At 40.4% G+C, this 19678-nt stretch overlaps 1 protein-coding gene across 1 annotated transcript; it reads left to right on the forward strand.

The window, feature by feature from the left end:
* The first annotated feature begins 1452 nt into the window (after positions 1–1452).
* Positions 1453–19214, forward strand: ppp1r2 (protein phosphatase 1, regulatory (inhibitor) subunit 2). Its single transcript, XM_067596768.1, has 6 exons — positions 1453–1802; positions 11860–11967; positions 12471–12554; positions 14443–14546; positions 15520–15693; positions 16370–19214. The coding sequence occupies exons 1-6, from the start codon at positions 1672–1674 to the stop codon at positions 16387–16389; spliced, it is 621 nt and encodes a 206-aa protein (XP_067452869.1). The 5' UTR covers positions 1453–1671; the 3' UTR covers positions 16390–19214.
* The last annotated feature ends 464 nt before the right edge of the window (positions 19215–19678 follow it).

Genomic DNA, 19678 nt, shown 5'->3' on the forward strand with positions numbered 1-19678 from the left:
CAAAAGGGCAGTTCTGTTAGATGGAGAGAGCAGGATGTTCAAAACGCTGTAATATTTTAGTGGTTGCAGATCCACTGTTCTTCAAGGAGGTAAAATCAATTAAAATTTACATTAAAATATAATAACATCTAAACTTTGTAAAAAAATAAATGTATAAACAAATATTTCATTAACTGTAAAATAGAAGAGCTGAAGGGGCAAAAACAACAGAAGCTCCTGAGCTTGAATGGTACGTGCATGAGCAATGTGACAGAAATATACCACTGAAATATACTGAAAGCTTGGTACATGCTGAGCATACAGATAGATATCAGAGAGGTGGATTATATGCAGCAGGAGCGCTTTCCTTTTGATACATTTTTCTCTTTTGAAAATTTATGAAACTTTGATACATTTTTCTCTTTTGAAAATTTATGAAACTTGCCTTGAATTCAAGCATCCTACATGAGCAGTGGTGGAATGTAACAAAGTACATTTACTCAAGTACTGTATTTAAGTACAATTTTAAGGTACTTGTACTTTACTACTGTATTTTATGCTTCTTCACATCATTTCAGAGGGAAATATTGTACTTTTTACTCCACTAGATTAATTTGACAGCTTTAGATGCTCAGAATCAAAATTTTCATAAAATAATACATGATAAATGTATAAATTACACTGCACTGTTAAAGATTAATCCAGTAGTTCACAAACTTTTTGTCCCGTGAGCTCCTCTATTAAATCAGTGTGTAGTTGTAACTCATGTTTATGAGCTGTTAGCAGTTCCACCAAAGAGACATTTTCCCTCTAAACGTCTCAAATAGTTTAACTGTATTAACTGTTCAAGGCCCAAAGAGTAAAATTCTCCAATATTTCCCAAACAAATGGACATGTCAGACTCAGCTTAGTTTTCCAAGGAGACGATTTTATGTCTTAAAACATGTCTGAAAGGGATCTTTAAATAAATCTAGCTGATGATACTTCTGTACTTAAGTAAAAGCAAGACTTTTACTTGTAAAAGAGTATCTACATTGTGGTATTGCTACTTTTACTTAACCAAAGGATCTGAGTACTTCTTCCACCACTGCCCATGAGCCTCCATCCTCCAGCAGCCTCCATTTCTTTGTGAAGGAGCAAACTATAACGTTTTCTACAACAAGAGGTTGACTGTTTTATATATATATTTATGCACATTTTCTCCTCCTCCCATTCATTAGAAACTTCGGGCTCCTGTGTGCATTCATGCATTGTTCTCAAAAAATAAAATAACACATCAAAACACTGCTGATTTTGCAGCCTACAAATAAATTTTCAAACAAAACCACTTACATGCCACCCTACATGGCAGAAATATCCGAGCGCTTGAAGGCAGCAGATCACTATTTTTACAGAGCAGTGGAAATCTCGTTCCAAATCTCGCGATGTTATGAGCATATCCGACCCGCTGGTAGTGCTGTTGCCCCGCCAGTCGGCGAGCAACCGGAGCAGAAATGCTGAACTGCCGGTGCACCAGGGATCCTGCCTAGGTTTCTCCTGAGCTTACAGAGGAGCATTGAGTTATGACGACGAGCGTGTTTGAAACTGATCCTGACTTTGGATACTGAGTAGAAGAAATCACAGGAGCAGAAAATCAGCTGAGGAGAAACATTTACGTTAAGCCAGCCGGTGTGACAGTCAACGCGCGTGGGAATGGCAGCTCCCCGGCCGATAAAAGGCATCCTGAAAAACAGGAACAGCGGGACAAACGTCAAATCACTTCCCGATGAGGTTCAAGCAGAGAACCCCGAACAATCCCATGGACTCTCGGAGGAGGACCAGCAGTAAGTTTTCTGCTTATCTAGCTGTCGGGAGGCTGGTGGCCAGGTAACGCTAGCTAGCTCCACACTAGTTAGCCTCTCTGACGTTACTCCCCTGTCAGGCTAACTATAACGTAAAAGTCCTATCTTTGGCTGTCAGATGTTTGTAGAGAACCGAATCCTCTGGTTATCTCTTGCGACTATTAGTGTTAAAATTGTGTGTAACGAAAAGCTAACGTTAACTAGTCCTTCACCCACCGAGAGCTGTTTTCCAGATTAGCTTGTTCGCTAGGTGTTGTGTCACCTGTTGTAATAATGACGAAATGACAGTAGTTAATGGGATTGTAACGGTTGCTGACAATCATTCACACCATAGCATTAGTTTTTTAATATGTATAACCATGAAACTCTCATCATAAACTAGTTTAGTGGCAAATAAAGATGGGTAGGAATAACGTTAAACAATGACAACCTCCAGCCAACTGTTAACTACCATAATAGGGCAGAATTAACATCCACTGAAACAGAGGTCACGCTTTCTTGTACATATGCATACATAACTTACCATTACATTAGTGTTATACCTGTCAGGATGTGTGTAACGTTAGCTAAGTTATTTATACTTCAATTATTTAAACGCCGTTAAGTTTTTCAACACTATACATATGTAAGTTAGAGCTGCAAAGATTAGTCGATTAATCAATTAGTTGCCAACTGTTTTGATAATTGATTCATCATTTTGAGTTATTCTATTTTTAAGAAAAAATGTCCAAATCTTCTGGTTTCAGCTTCTTAAATGTGAATATTTCCTGGTTTATTCGGTCTTCTATGACAGTAAATGGGATATTTTCTCCTGTTAAAGTTTTTCTTTATTTTTTCTTATTCAAAGTGAGGGTCTAAGGATAGAGGATGTTGTATTGCAGTAGATTGTGGCAAATTTGTGATTTCTGATACTGAGCTATATAAATAAAAAGTGATTTGAATATCTCTTGGTTGTGGACTGTTGGTTGAGACAAAAGAAGACATTGGAGGATGTCATCTTGAGCTTTGGGAAACAGTGATCTAGATTTTCAGACAATCAAATGTCTGAAAATGGAGAACCAAAAAGACCAAACAACTAATCGATTAATCGAAAATGTAATCGACAGATTACTCCATGCTGAAAATAACCATTAGTTGCAGCTCTAACTATATGTTCTAATAGAACATATTTTCTATCTATTTAAGGCACTAAAATGGACTGTGGCTCTTTCAAACTTTGATTGCTGTATATATATAAAAAAACATTTAGACGGTGAGATAAACAATGTATTGTATCGTATATTGTTTGCTACAAGTTCCATTACAGTGATCAGGATCTCTACCATCTCTGTTCTGGATCAAGGTAATTTCCAGTATATTTATCAGCCACAAGTCGTCTTTTTTCTTTCTTTCAAAATTAAGGGTATTAACATCGAATAAGTTTCATCTGACACTGACAGTTGTGTTACTGGCTGTTACACTGGCTGTCGCTGAAGCATCAGTCTGGATCAAAAGAGGCAACAATCTGTGGTTCACTATCCCTTTAAAGGCTATTCTGATCTGAAAATCTTACATTTACATCTACTGTAGTTCACCAATTTCATAAGACTGCCTTTGAATATTCATGTTATCATTGTAACTGCAGTCAAATCCCCTGCATCCCTGAGTTCACTATAGGTATGCTTGTGGTCCCTTTAGTCCAGATTCCCATTAGATTTTCTGTCAGAGAACACCTCCCATTGTTTGATGTAATTTCCCTACTGAAGTTGGCCAGGATGACAGTTCGACTCATTCAGCCACTCACAGTAGAGGATTCCTGACCAAAGTATCAAGTGTGTGCATTGGCAACAAGACGTCCCAGATGAGGTCAAGAGCCTCGCAGGTCAATGAAATAGGAGTGTGCCAACAGTCCCAAAGTTCGGGGTGTGGCTAGGTTTCATTATGATGTGCTGATATGCAGATTCTTGACACTTGTCTGTGGCTGCTAAATCAGCTGTTCTGTTGTCTAGTAGGCGCTTGGTGTCAGACTAGTGTTAGAGCTTGTTTTGGGTTTCTCTCTCTGGAGCCTTTGCATCACCTATGCATTGATATTATTGGCACTGATACGTTCACTGTGGTAGCAAGACATAATGCCCCAGATCAGCCTTATAGAGGTCCATCAGTGATTACGTTCAAGTATGTTTTATCACAGCCAGATACAAGTAAAGGTGAGCAAATCCCATCAGGGTCTGAACCTTTAAAAGTGCCCTTGAAAAAGGGTACGTCACTGCCAAGCACATCTGCTAATCAGCTTTAAAGACAGAAACTGGAAACTAGTAAGGCAAGACACACACACACACACACACAGGCACGCACGCACGCATGCACACACAGACACACACACTATTAAACAAGAGAGCACGATTAGAAACATGTTGCCAGCAAATGGGGCTTAAAATATGTCAGTGATAAAGTCCAAAAAATAAATACACAAACATACAAAGACTTTGCATGAGTTGAAATTTGGCTAATTTATAGTCAGGGTGAAAAATTAACACCACCCACCTGCCAAATGCTGCGAGAGATTCATTCTAGTGCAACAGGTGGTCCGGACAGTATATTGTGGTCTATCATCTTTCAGTAGAATCATTAAGATAAAATCCCATAATAATTAGATCTGGTTTAAATTATGAGTCATTTGAAAAATACAGTCACATTTATCATACCGTGCTTTAACACAGTGAAAGCTATTTAGATTAATGTGCAGATTACAATGTGCAATATATATATATATATATCAATATCAATATCAAAATCATTTTATCAGCTTCATGATCATTTTCTCCCTTTGTCCTCTCAGTCACTGCAGGAGGTAATCAGCCATTCTTAGATTAGTTAAAGTTGAATTAGTCATTTATCCAGGAGGACTAAACACTAGCAAAAGTCCTTTCTGAGCTGCAGCGTGAGAAATTAGGCCAAAGAGGGACGGCGGTTATTAGCGAATTCCATTCCCAACAGCGTATCGAGCTTTTTTTTTTCTGTGTTGATACCAAAATAGCCTCTCTTTGAGTGACGAGGACGTAAAGGGAAAAAGAGTTTTCTGGAAGGATCCTGTGTGCAGCACAAAATCCTCAGAGATGATAGGAACCAGGGCTGACCATGCTGTACCATGCTGCCACTGTCAGCTCCCGGTTTAAAGCCCCCCAGCTCAGCTCCCGGTTACACACACACACACACACACACACACACACACACACACAGTACCTTGACACGCTTATTAGTCTGTATGCATACACAGAACACATGGTCTTATACCTGTACATGCTCCTACTCTGACAATTAATACATTTTATTATTTCATATTTTAATGATTTCTTTCTTATTTTTATTACATCTTTAGCTCCTTACCGTGCAATTTGATTGTTGATTGTGACCTACCTAAACAATGTCAGCCTCTGTCCAGAATGCTAAAAATTTAGCATAGAGCCTGTCATGTCTTGACTACTCAGGCACTGTGCATAGTAAGGAATTTGCCTCGAAGATATTTTATGCTTTTTTTTTTACACCGAAGCTTGAAGATTGGAAAGCTTCATTCCTACCTTTTTGTTTGAAGCTCATACTGAGCCTGACAACAGCCCAAACATGTTTCCCTACTTATCTGTGTGGAACAAATCACATTGCCTTCCTGGCTCATTCTATAGTATCCAAAGGATATCCTGACCAAGCTCTACAAATACCTCCCATCCAGCATTCATTTGGTCCAGAACCTGTCTGCATGTAAACAATACAGCTTTCCTGTGTAATCAAAGATATAAAGATATGAGAAAATGAAACTTTACTGATCCCACGATGACGTCGGACATGTCGGGTCATACAGGAACCCACCTCAAATTTGTTCATTTCCCCTCGCTGCTCCTTTTCTGTGTGTTTATCCTGCTCTACAAAGTACTTCTTTAGTGTTTTCTTAGATTTCAAACAAACACAAATCACACAGATTCCACTTTATACGATCCAACATAATTCACTTCTGTACAGGACACAAACTTCTAAGTCATTTCCTGTGGCCTCGTAGAGCACTGTAGGGCCTTGGTCACTATTTTACCGCATTAGAAACGGTCACTTTTTGTTATCCCTTCAATCACCCAGTATTATTAAGCCAACCTTGATGTATGAGCCGTACACCCAGTCATAGATAATTCATGGACGCTTCCATGAAACTCGATCTCTCCTTTACTGTCTTGCGAACCTCATCCTGACTGCGTGATAGACGGTTTGACTGGCAGGCAATGAATCTGTCTTTCTATAATGTGTAGAGAAAAATACCATTCAGACCACTCAGTTTACCCTTCTCTGTGTGGGTCATATGAGGTCTGTTGAGGAAAATTGATACAGTGTCTGTATTGATGAATCGACAGGTGTCTGAATGTCCGTCATAACTGCCTGAGCAAAGCAGTAAAACTGATAAAAATTACTTCTGCTATTGTCTTCCTTTTTATTATTTGTATTCAGTATGTTATAGTGACTCTGGGTGTAATTTTGTTAAAATGAAATGCAAACTTTACTCAACATCTGACATTTGAAATCATGAATTGTTGTCGCTGCAGGTTTTCAGCTGAACATTTGACCTTTTGGCTCTTTTTTTTAGATTCAGATTCTCCCGACACTAATTTTACTACATCGCTTACCATGACCATAGATGTGGCTAGTGGAGTCAATGTGCACCACTCCCCTCCTTTCATATTCCCTCATCCTTACTCTGTTCCTCCCCTGATGCACTTTTTCTCTACCGCCTGGACAGATGACAGGGGCTTAAGAAGCCGTTTTAGTCCTAAATCTAGCTGGCTATCTATCAAACTCTGTGTAATCGCCTACTGTGGTCACTAAGGAAGGAGCAGAAGAAGCAGTGATTTGCACTTGTGTGGAGCGTACATCAAAGACTGCAGGAAAAAAGGCAGAAAATCTCAAATAGAAAAGCACCCACCCCTCTAAAAAAGTAATACTAAAATGTAGGTTATTTTTTATCTCTAGCCAAGCACGCTATCAAAAAATTAAGACACTGGCTGGAAGCTCAGACAAAAAACAATTGTAGTCAGTGACAATGTCATGTACCTTACATACAGCCAGCTTCTTTCGTGCCTGTTTATTTTCTACGTGGTAGAAAAACACATAAATTCAAAGGTGAAGTAAATCACTCTAAAAGAACCCTGTTTAAACCGACATCAAAGTCATTTTAGGTACTTCCAGATGGCGGTGTCTCAAAAAAGCCTTTGAAACAAATAATTGGCAGAGAGTTGATTAAAAGGGAACCGATTTGGCTTTGAATTATGTTACTCAACCAAAATAGCAGTCCAATAATAGTTCTGTGTGTTTGTTTCATCTCAACTTGTTTTTTTTTTGTTTTGTTTTTTTTTTTACAACCTCCACTGTGATAAAATACTCTTGTCAATACAATCACCTATGTTATGGTCCACAGTCTTAAGCTTTGTGAGGCTGTGAAGTTCTTCAAACTCACCGTAAGTGTTTAACTTTAATAGCTTTTTTTGAGGATAAGACAGAAAGACAACTAACTTTCAAGCCACAAGCAAAATTGATGAGTGTTTCCCGTGCGGCTGCTGCTTTTGGCTTGATTCAGTATCCGGTAGCGGGATGATATTTAGTGCTTTTCTGCCAGCTATTGTCTCCACTGTTGCTGCCGTTACTATCGGTGGGTTCAGTTGTTAGTCTGTAGGGCTGGACCTTTCCACTCCCCTCTGACTATGCTACCTGATAGCGCAGCTCAGCTCTCAGTGATGACTCACTCTATTTAATGAGTTTTCCTGAAGCGTTATGTCACCAGCTGTTGACCACCCTCGAGTAATAGTCATCATCACATAAGAGATACAGCTCTATATTTAGTGTTTGCTAGTAGTCACTGCTGTCCTGTGTTTTTTTTTTTTTTTTTTTTTCCTAGCAGAGGCAGGTGCATCATCACTGTATTACAGTTTTAGTAGTGATTTCTTCTGAATGAGTGAGCGGATCGGAGTGGATTTAAGGGCAACTGCGGTTTAGTGGAAACAGAACATGTTTGGTTGGCTGCTCCTAGGATGTGTTGTGCAACCACACACACACACACACTGAAACAGACTTATTAACACTAACATTAACATACACAAAATATTCAGTTTTTTGCCCTTATTCCTACTAATCTGTTTACATGACTAATGAAAATGAATATTGGTTTACATGCAAAGGGTTTTCAGGGTTTCCCTCTGCTCAAGTGAGAACAGGACTCACAAGATCTCTGTAATAAAGTGAACCAGCAAGGTGAAAAACATTAGTGAGCTGCTGCCTGATATTTATAAGTGATATTGATATGACTGATATAAATTTATAGTTACAGGCACATCCAGTACCTCGGTCGTCCCATGATGTTTACTACACTGCCGAGTGTTTTTGGTGCATCACACCGAGTCGTCACCGTCAGTCAATGGCTGCATGTCAGGATAATAACAAATCCCCTCCGTCCCCGTCATGGAGAAGGCGCGCTCTGTTTTTCCAGCCCTCCCTGAACAGCTCTCCTCTCTCCTCTCATTCCTCTCCTCTGTCTGCCTTCCCACTCCAGCATGTCATTTTGCCTGCGCAGGGGTGCGTTACACAACCAACCCGTCATGCGTCTCTATCCCAGCTCTGCAAACTGTTGGCTAGTTGGTTTGTTTACAACACACAGAGCTGATGTAAACAGGCAAGAAGCAGTGTGTCTCAAACTGCAGTTAAAAACCCCAGTTGAGACGTATATGCTGAATGTGCTGTATACATGTCCAAAGAATGCTCCTAAAATCCAAATAATATCGGCATATCCCACATGTCTTCATCAGAAAATGCCACATTCGGAATAAGGCCTAATTCGGAAAATCCAAACGGAATATGCTGTTTACATGACCTGTATCAAATTTGGAATATTTGCATATTTGGAATAATAGTGTTCATATAAACAAAGTCAGTGTAACACACACTTTTCCAGATTAGGAGGGTTGCTCAGGGTTGCTATTTGGGCCTTTTTGATGAGAAAATCTCAGGAGTGGTGTTCTCATCTGATCTGGCCTTATTACCTCTGTCTAATGGCTTATTTTTCCTGTCTTGTTTGTTAACAGCAGGATATTAAATTGAGTAAAAATAATGCTAGAACAATGCCATAATAGTTTTAAGACTTAGATATGCTCTTTATAAACCTGCATGATTGTCCGTCACGGGTCATGTGTGTTTTCAGTAAAGCAAATTCACCCAACCATGTATTTTTCCTTTTATCACAGAAAAGCATCATAATCACAGTTTTACTATCAGTTTTTTTTTAAAATGGAAAGGTTGCGTGGTTGTTCATATGTTGTGTAGATCTTCAAACCCTCTGAACACTGAAAATGTACTTTTCATAAATCAGTCTTGATGTACATAAATGTTTGTACGAGCATTTTAGTGGCTGCTGTTTGACCCGACCCATCTGCCAAATGGACTGGTAGATGGAAAAAATCCACTGGCTAAGCGTATTTTTTACTGACCAAAATAATAAGTTGCCCCTTTGTGTCACATATACATTAGTTTTAGTACATTTCATTGAGATAATAAGGTATTGCCAAGTGCCAAACATGGGTAGATTTTCTTTTTGGTAAAACTAGGAGCACTGGAGACGGCTTGTGGCTGGTGTTCCTTCACCTCGGACTGTCTTGAACGCCCCTGCAGTTTCACGGCACTGTTTAGATGCGCATAAAAAACACATATAGTGTTAGCCTTCTGAGATTTACTCGCCAAATGAAAAATCTACCCGCATTTGGCTCTTGGCGGGTGTTAATTTCAGACCCTGATGAGTGTGCATGTTCAGTTTTCAGTATGTTTGTCAAGGACATTTAATCAGGATGGACAACATTAGCCTGTACCTATTTACAGAATGGTTTATCAAACCACTGGGCCACCTTGCTACCTGTAAAGGACAGCTGCTTTCGTGTTAACTAATGTGCATACGTCTGACTGAAAACATTCCAAACTTAATTATTTCCTGACTTCATTGCAGTCACCTCCATATCGACCTTTTCTAACCCTTTTCTGGCTACTCTGCTCTCACTGACTGACACTGAAAATCAACATTGTATATACATTTGCTTTTTCATTTATGTGTTTAGCTCTTAAGGTATATTCAAGCTTGTTAAGTAAAGCTTGAATATCAAAACAAACTCCTGCCAGAGCTGGTGTAGCATCCAGGGAAATTGACTTTGCTCAGCATCCGCAACCAAATGAATTGATTTATTGACCAACCTGCATGCGCATGTGTGTGTGTGTGTGTGTCAGTCACTGGTCATTGTTCCCTGCAGGTAATGAAGTGGTACAGGACACCCCTACCTAAAATTGATTTTCTGAAAAAAACAGTTTGGAGTGCTTGAGGCATACAGTTTGTCACAAATAATATGAAGACTTTAAAACATATACCTTAAATAGACTTTTTGTGATTGGCAGCTTATCTTGGGAAGTCAGGATTCCCCTCTCTTCGGTGGCCTAATAAGGACAGAGTGGATGATATGGTGTATTTGCAAAGTCTTAATGACTCATGTCTGTTTTTGAGTGAGAGGCGTACGGGAGGCTTGCAGCAGCAGGTCGTGGATTTAGTCTCTCTCTCCTTGTCTGTCTCCCTCGATACTTGACCTTTTTGTTTCATGAACAAGGTCAAGACTGCTGCAGCGTCTGGGCTCAAAATTAACTTTTTTTCCTCAGTGTCCAGCAACTTTCCCCAATTCAACGTCCAACTGTCCCAGACTTAACAAACATTGTCCCAAACTGAAGTTCTTTTTTTTTTCATTCTAAAATTGCTGCTCATTAAGCCTTTCCTTAAGACAATACATACATTTCAACGGTGCAATTATTATTTAGACACTTTCATACAGCGCACATTAGATGACATGGGTATTGACATTCATCAATATGGTGCAGCTCAATTAGCACGTGCAACTTTTGCAAGACAAAGCAACCTTGAATAACACTGTATATTAACATTTTTACAGTGTTCAATTTTCATGACCATTTATACATGGAGCCATATGTTACATACCTCGCTCCGCTTACTGAGGGTGCAACATGGGGAAAATACACACTCAACTGCCCTCAGGTCTAGTACTACTAGCTTGATGGATACACCTTCTCTGAGCTAAAAATAGCACCGCTTAAATTTCAAAAAGTTACTACGAATGTAAACATATGCACATGCAGCGTTAATGAGTGACTAACATTACTTCACATAGCTTGAGGTTTTGGCTCAGTTTGTTAGGAAAAGCAACTGCTTATGAGACAATGAAAATTCCAGAGGATTACAGTAAATTAATTGGCAGTGAAATGATGTTTTTCTGCGAATTCAAGCGAATGTGTCCGCTTCCTCTTCCCTGAGCTATAATACCAGGTGTTCTCTTTATCCTCCGAAGCAACATATCTCACTCAGCGCCGATTTAGTCTTTGTTTCTGTTCGTTTCCCCCCAAAGGATTTGAAACGGCAGTGAGGATTAGTGAGTGTAAATTTGTGTTTATTTTGTTTAGCGTAAAAAGCTCTGGTGGAGCATGTAGAGGTGACAACCTTTTTTCCCCCAGATGAGAATTGAACCATTTGGGGGATTAGGAGCAGGTGTATCACAGGGAGGACGAACAAAACAAAAAAAATCAACTTTTTGAAAAAGCAATTGTATCAGATGAGACTGTTGTTTGATTTTTTTTTTTGTTGACCTTATTCACTCACAGCTGATCAGCGCTCACTCTCATCCTCTCTCGCTTCCCTGACGGTTTACCTTGACACAAAAGCAAATACAATGTCACTTCCTGAAAGTAGTCAGCAGCCAAATTGGTGCAGATGACATTTTGGGGCTTTTTTGTCTGTGTGTTCCCAAAATAATGCTGTCTGAGTGAAAACTGGGGCACGTTCAGTCCTAGATTAAATCTGGTCGCTCTTGTCCCCTGAGGAGTCTGTGGGAGGTGGTGGGAGGTGGTGGGTGGGTGGATGGGTGGGTAGCTGGTGTGCAGTGGTCTTGTCCATTTAGCCCTCATTTACTTATCTCTGCTTTTTCTCCTTTTACAGCAAGAAATCCCAGAAATGGGACGAGATGAACATCCTGGCCACATACCATCCAGCAGACAAAGACTACGGTCTGATGAAGATCGATGAACCCAGCACACCTTACAACAGGTCAGAGACTTCAGACTACATTTTCCCTTCTTCATCTGCTTCTATTGATAATAAAGTTTGATTCATTTCACAATAAACAGATAATCTGAAGACATTCATTCACTAAGAGGCTTTAAAAAACATAAACTTTTATCTTTATTACAAAAAAATTCTATCAAGAATAAAGTGTAACACTACTGTATTTACACTTAAAATGATGACGTAGGCAGTTCAGAGCTCTGGGAGTTGAGTTGGTGTGTTTTGGTGCAGTGTCTCAGCAGGTTTGTAATCCAACACGTCATGGTGCTGCAGGGAAGGTCACCCTTCATGGCTCTCTCTCCTGTCCTCCTTTCCCTCTCCACTCTCTTTCCTCTCCACCCTTCATCCTCTCCGTCAACTTGTCTGTGAGGCAATTTGTTTCTGTTTGTTTCTGTGTTTCCTGCCTTGCTCAATCATCCCTCCCTTGTCACAAATTCTGCCTTTTTTTTTTTTTTTACTCATTAAAAATATCTCCCCCCCCCTAGGATGGTCGGAGACGACGAGGACGAAGGGGCGCTGAGTGACTCGGACGGCCACACCGCACTCGCAGCTGATGACCTGGCATCAAAGTAAGAATTAAACCTGAACGGAGGGAGACGAGATGAGGAGGAGGACCAGACTTTTGACTGTTGATGTCCTTTTAATAAAAAACAAAGACACTTAAAAATAACACCACATACAGCTCGCCTCACCCGCACACACACAATAGAGAGAGAGAGGGGGAGAAAGTAAGTGATGAAAGAAGGCATGTTAACCATTGCAACACCTTTTGTTTTTACATTTCCTGTAGTTACTGGTGCAGTGTTTATCATTATAGGTTTTTAGCAAAGTAGAAAGATAACCCGGTACATTCAGGCACACTACAGGTGCAGCCAAGATTAGCCGCACCTGAACAAACACAGCATTGTTCTTGCCCTCCAATAAGACCGTGTTCTAATAAAAAACTGATAAAAGTGTAGATACTGTACAGCCTCTTTGGTCTGTAAGAGTCTCAGTGGCTTCAAAGAAACATTTTGGACAACACTGGATTCAACATATGAATCGATTTTTATTCTCAGATCTTTCTAAGCCTTGTAAGGAACACGTTCCTCCGAGCGCACTCCAGAAAGTAGTATAAACAGAACTACTATGAGTCTGTGGTGTCGGGGAGTATATCTGTGGCTTAATAGAGCAGCTGCTCTGCTTGCAGCCTCCAGGACAAAGCCGTCCAGAAAGCTGTGTGCTGTGTAGTTTATAGCCACACAATTAACTATTACAGCCACAAACCATGTTGTGTTTTCAGTTCCTCATTTCTTCTCCTCTTTCCTCATGTCTTTGAGTTTTTTTAAAAGGCGTTCATTGAAAAACGAAAGTATGAACTGAGGCTTGAGAACAGCTCGAGGAACAGTTTTTTCATAACATAATAATTAGTTAATAACATAACATCACCACATAGTAACTCTTAGACAAGCATCGTCTCTGATGGCGGCAACGTCACCCTAAACCTTTGAACTTCTCTCTAGTCTCCGTGGAAACGTACATCTATCACTCAGAGCTGTCTTCCGGATGGTAACGGAGCCTGAGAAATGTATTTGTCGAGGGCCGCGATGCTTACATAAAACGCATCGATGCAGAGTTGGGGATGAGCTAGTCGGGAGTGTTTGAGTGCGTGTGCCACAGAGGAGGATAGTGATTAGCTGCAGGCTTGCGAGTCAATTAGCCGTCTTTGTTTACTTCCACACAGAGCGCCTTCCATTGTTTTTACACTAAAGCCTCCAGATAGTACAACAGCTGCTCTTTTCTTCAGTCATCTTGTCGTCGTGCGTCTCCCAACATCCACTCTCACACTTTCCTTTCATCCATCACTTAGACCTTCTCTCTTCCTTCCCGTCTCCGTCCTCACCAGCTTTGGATATCTGATACCATTATCGGAGCATTTTGAAACTGACAGTCTTCTTCTCTCGGTGAATCAGGCCAGTTTGTTGAAGAGCAGTAGTACAGTAAATGGGATCTTCCCCAAGGCAGTTCCACTGATTCAGTGCTACCACCCGCTCAGCCATAAAACCATTATTCAGTTTTTTCCTCTGCTGTTAAAGCTCTTTGTGAGTGTGAAAGATGGGGGACAGTAACTCCTATTTTTGTCTCACGCTTGAGTACTTGCACACATCTCCTAACTCTCACTGCGCCCACTCTCTCCTCCCCCCCCCTCACCTAATATCTCTCTCTCCATCTGTGTTCCTCCCATGTCTTCTTCAGAAGTTTCCTTAATCTCTCCAAATTAACTTTTGAGAATATCCTGTTCATATTGTCATTTAAAATGTTCAAACGAAGGTCTGAAAAAAAAAAAAAACAACCCACAAATACAAAACAGAAAAAAAGGCAGAAAGGGAACTGAAATATTCTAAAGAAGCATTTAATTGGAGTTTTTTTTAATCACCTTTTTCGTGTCTGTCTTTCTTTTTCCTCCCTTCATTCAAGGCTGGTGGCAGCAGAGGGCTCAGAGCCTCGCTTCATGAAAGAAGAGGAGGAGGAGGAGGAGAGCAGCGAGGAAGAGGAAGAAGAGCTGACTCCTGAAGAACAAGGTAAACTAAAACATCTTTTAATAAAATTCACATCCACCCTTTAAAAGACCTGAACCTCAATCCAGTAATATCATTTATCTATTTTGAGCATAATCGTGTGTGTGTGTGATGTTTCTGTCGGTATCCATGGCAACGACTGTTTTTCGTTCACCGTGCTAAGTGCATCACACAGTTCACCTGTTTATTTATACGCTCCACCTTGATACAAAGTGTCCTCTGAAGCTGTGAGGGTGACTTCACTCTACAGTGAAGTGCAGCCGGAGAGGAATCGCTTTGAGAAAGAGCTTAAATGTTCTGTGTGCTCTTGACCTTTCGCTGACTTCACTCAAGACAGACATACACACACGCACACCCACAGTGTCGGTATGCTTTCGACCTGTCTCTGACCTTGCTCGTCTGTGTTAACTCTCAGACACACACACACACACACACACACACACAATGTGCTATTTCATCAGGATTCATTTTGGCAGCTGAGTTTACAAGCTCGCCTGTTGTTGTTTATTTATATCTCGACCATGCAGGTAAAAACAAGAGAACAGTCGATCGATATAATCCAACTGCAGAGCTGCAGCATCAGCACTTCTAGATATGCCAACTTGTGCCACCTATTGGAAGGTTATAACACCAGCGTTAGCCGCAGTTTTTTTTCAGGTTGGAGAGAGAGTAGGATTGATTTTTTTTTTTCTGAAGTTTAGAGAGTTTAGTTTTTTCAGTTGGGTCAACACAGAATACTCTGAAAATACTCTGTGTCCTCTCTCTCTTTGTCTCACTGACGCTGTTTGCCCATTCACATCCTAAGGATTAGATTACATGAGCTCAGTGAGACACTGTTGAACTAATCCTTCACCTGCGTTTCTGAATCTGGCCTGTGTAGAGCTGTTGTGATGGGCCAGCGCTCACAAATTCAGCATACATCCATTGCTTTTGGCAAATTAAATCGATAATGTTCAAATGTTTATTTCCTCTGCAGCCAAAAAGAAGCATTTTCAGATGATGAGGAAGATGCATTACAACGAGGGCCTGAACATCAAGCTGGCCCGTCAACTCATCGCCAACGAGCTGGAAGATGAGGAAGATGCAGACGAAGAGATGAGGGACGACACGGAGGAGACGGAGGAGATCAGTGTCGACCCGCCACAGGAAGGTAAGGAGAGAGAGAGAGAGAGACTGTGGTCGTGTGCACGTCTGGATGCGTTATTTGGACAGTTTCCAGTTCAACAGTTTTTCAGCGCGCAGGGTAAAAGCGTAGCGGTGCGTTACAACTGCAAAACGTCTCTGAGAAAGTGTACATTGAGTCAAAGTCCTCGTATGTGTAAACATACTCGGCCAATAAAGATGATTCTGATTCTGAAAAGGATTGAAATAATGGTTTTGTTCACTGATGCACGCTGTCAGTGTGGATGTCATGAAATGAAAGTGCTGCCTGCTGTTTGTTTGTGCCTCCCTGTGGTTCAATTACTCACATCAGGAAGTGGCTCTAACAGCTGGAATTACATGAGCAGTGGCCTATAATTAAGGATCGGGTTATATTGCATCAAAACAAGAAAATGTTATCAAGGCTGTCTCGAGAATGAAAAACTGGAGTGTGAGATACTTCTTGAGGGCAAAAACAAACCCAATAACACAGCAGCCTTATTCCAGTTTTTTTTTTTTTTTGTCGAACTGATGTTTATTCATGAACTCGATCAATTCAGCTCCTCTATTTGCAGGATCAAAGTACAAAGAGCAGAAAAGAAACGATTGAAATATTCCATTTTTTCTTTTTTCGTCTATCTTTGTAATCTCATATCTGCCCGTTTGTCTCTTGTTCCGTTCTCCAGCTGATTCTCTGGACTCGTAGACGAGGCTTCTCTCCTGCCTGCAGTACCTGTGTGTCGGCTCAAGATCCGGACAGACAATGCTCGCTGCGCTCTGTGTTTCAATGCTGGGCCAAACAGCAGACACCGCTTCACCACCCATATAACAACCCTCAACAGCCAATAACCTCCCAGTCACCTGTCTGTCTCTACTATTCCTTAGAGTGCAATATAACCTTCAAACACACTGGTTTTTATCTCCCAGACTCAATAGAACACACAAGCGAAGACTGATGGTCCCTCCTCTTCCCCCTCCTGTTGCCAAGAATCCCCCCCCCGCCCCCCTCCCCTCCACCTCCCCTCCCACCTCTTCTGGACTGGCATCGCACTGAAGAATACCGTGAAAAGAGGATCAAGGCCTTTTTAAAAAAAAAAAACTAAAAAAAACAAAACACAAGAAAAAACTGCTGAATAACCAGGACTCTTGTCTGGCCGCTCCTCAGTCCGTCTGCAGGCCACAGAGCCAGTACGTCAGCCCTGAAGGAGGCCCGGGGAAACCCTGCGGCCTCGATAAAAGGCATATGTGAGAGATGACGACGGTGCTTGTACTGGGTGCAGCTCAGACGGCCTTTGTTTTCGTTTAGCTTCGTGACTCACCGCTCCGTTGCAGTTTTCTCTTCACCTTCAGTACTTTTTGTGATAAAAGTCGGGGAACCTTGATGATCAGTTAGGTTGTTTTGTCTTTGTTTTAATCCACATTTCACGTCTCGATAAAGGGGTTACGTGGCCTATCGGGTAATGATACGCCATCGGAACAGAATTATTTAGCTTCATATTCATGTGTGATGAATTAGGTGTGACATATTTGTTTTTAATAGTATACATAGACCACAAAATAACATAGCCTACACAAGAGAGATTTGTATTCAATCTAAATTTGACGTCTTACAACCGACAATGTTACTAGTAATTAACACGTGGATGCTGTCGCGTCTCATGATGATGCTTGTGATGAACTGTACGCTCTTAAAATCAAGTAAAACTACACAGATTATAAGTATTTTATTGGCACTTGGCTGAATTTGCTCCAGTACTTCCTATTTACTTTCTCTCTTGATGAGGAAAAACCACAGCACCAAACCTCATTAAAATTCTGGCAGTTTTATAAACATACATACCTCATAGAACTTGAGTTAAGGCCTTTTCCAAATCAAGTCCATTGATAAATTTGCCATGTTGGTTTTCTATCAAGAAGCACTTTTTTTTCCCCATTCAGTAATGAGTATTCTCTTGCAGAGAGTGCAGGACAAGCCGGTAATCCCGTTTTGAAATGATCAAAACAGTAAAAACTTGAGTCATGGCCCCTGTGTTCCTCCTGTACAGAGCAGTATGGTGTTTGTGTCGGCACTTAAAACGTTTTAGGATCATAGGAGGGACAGTATTAAAGTCTCATAACTGAGGTAAAGCACGTGCTACTGATGAACAGGACACTGTCCTGTTGGAAAAAGGCTCCCGTCTTAAACAAGTTACAGCTTTAAGCGACAGACTCTTACGTAGATCTGACAAAAAAAAAAAAACCTCACTGTGCTCTCGCTCACATCACATCTGAGCTTCATCTGACAGAATTTGTGAGTAAGTTCTCTCGAGGAAGGTACAATCTAGTTTGCGTTTGATTTCTCACCCGGCTTATATGTCATGATGCTTTATTTAATGTCGTCTGATCTACTTAAGTCTCGATGCAGCGTAGGAATGTGAAAGAAAGACATTGTTGATGCTACTGAGGCAGTTAAAGAACTGTGTGGAATGCAGGATGTTGGCGGTGGAGTTTAACCACTACGGCTTATGGAGGGAGTTCAAGAATTTTTGTAATGTTTAGGGTTCCTACAAGTGTCACATCTTAAAAATATTGTTGAAATGGACAAAGTATTGAGGGAAAAAAAAAAGGTCATGGTGCACATTTAATTGCACACTTGAAGTTTCCAGAGACTTGTCCTCAGCTTCACACTGTGCGGCGTCACATTAGGGAAAAGACTGCAAGAAAAGTATGTAGGAACCCTGTCTTGTGTTGTGATTTTCATAATTTTTTTTCCCGACCTTTTAATTCCTCACTGTGTTCGGATATGTTGAGCTCTGTGTGTCATGGAAATACAAAAGATCACCAACCAACAATATGACTTCTGCAAACTCCCCTTTGCAGTTTTTTTCTCCCCCCTTGTAGTTCAGTATTCGGTGGTGTTTTCTCTCCATGATGGAGGTTAAAAGAAACCTGGTGATCCTTTTGGCCATTGACACCCACCAACAAGAACTCACTATGGTGAGAAGACAAAACATACGAGCAGTTGATTATCACAAAATTATGGTAAAAGAGAGAATACAGATTTTTTTTTTGACAGTTTTCTTCTATTTCGGTCGCTGAATTTGTAAACGCGCAGCTGCAGAGAAGCTGAGATGAATCTTAAGAATTTGGTTTACGACTGAAGGACAAGATCGTCCAAAACACGTCTGACGTGATCACCAGTTTGGTGGTTATTACCTGTCGAATGTGCCTCTAATGTATTTATGTACATGTGTGTAATATGAAGAGGCTATGCTCCATATTACTGTTTTTTTTGTTTTTTTTTTAACGTCCAGTTTTTTTTGTTTTTTTTGCCTCATGTTTCCACCATCTTGCTTTTTGTTTGTTTTTGTTTTCTAAGGATGATAGACTATTAAAGCAGTCCTGTGACTCTGCACTGTGTGTCTGTCTCAACATGACGTGGATCTTAAAGTCGTTTTGTATTTCGGGTTTGCATGTTCTTAATCATAAGATTGTGTGTATTCGGTTTTGTTTTTTTGTCTCCCATCATTAAATAAAGTTGCTAGGAACTGGTGTCTGTTGTGGCTTCTGATTATTCTGAAGTGTCGGATGTCTGAAAGCTGAAAGATGCAGATATGTGCAAGTCTCTGAAGGACAAAGATTAATTTCTCATGATGTCACATATACAGCAAATTTCTTTTTGTTCATCTGCAACCAATTAATTTATTTTTTGCTGTCTGTTTGGTCATACAGCCAACAACAACAACAACAAAAACAACACATTTGCAGTTTTCTTGCATTGAATGGTTTATCCTCATAAAAAATCTAGTGATGGGAAAACTTAACTTTTAAGTCCTTTTCATATTATACTGCTATATTTTGATTTCAATATTTGAATTACAACCAAAGGTTTCTATTCAATTCAGTATAATATGAGAATCATCTTGCAGAGATATGAACCTTGCTGGAGTGAAGTAATCCATCACAGCAAACCTCAGGTCTGTCTTGTTAAGACGTTAATTCACTCTTCATTGCGA

This window comes from Thunnus thynnus, chromosome 8, assembly GCF_963924715.1.
Source record: "Thunnus thynnus chromosome 8, fThuThy2.1, whole genome shotgun sequence".
NCBI lineage: Eukaryota > Metazoa > Chordata > Actinopteri > Scombriformes > Scombridae > Thunnus > Thunnus thynnus.

Excerpts from the sequence above, each read along its gene's own strand:
- ppp1r2 (XM_067596768.1), top strand. The coding sequence starts at position 1,672 with ATGGCAGCTCCCCGGCCGATAAAAGGCATCCTGAAAAACAGGAACAGC. Across the intron at positions 12,555-14,442 it reads GCTGATGACCTGGCATCAAA|GCTGGTGGCAGCAGAGGGCT; the intron begins GTAAGAATTAAA and ends CCTTCATTCAAG. Across the intron at positions 15,694-16,369 it reads TGTCGACCCGCCACAGGAAG|CTGATTCTCTGGACTCGTAG; the intron begins GTAAGGAGAGAG and ends TCCGTTCTCCAG.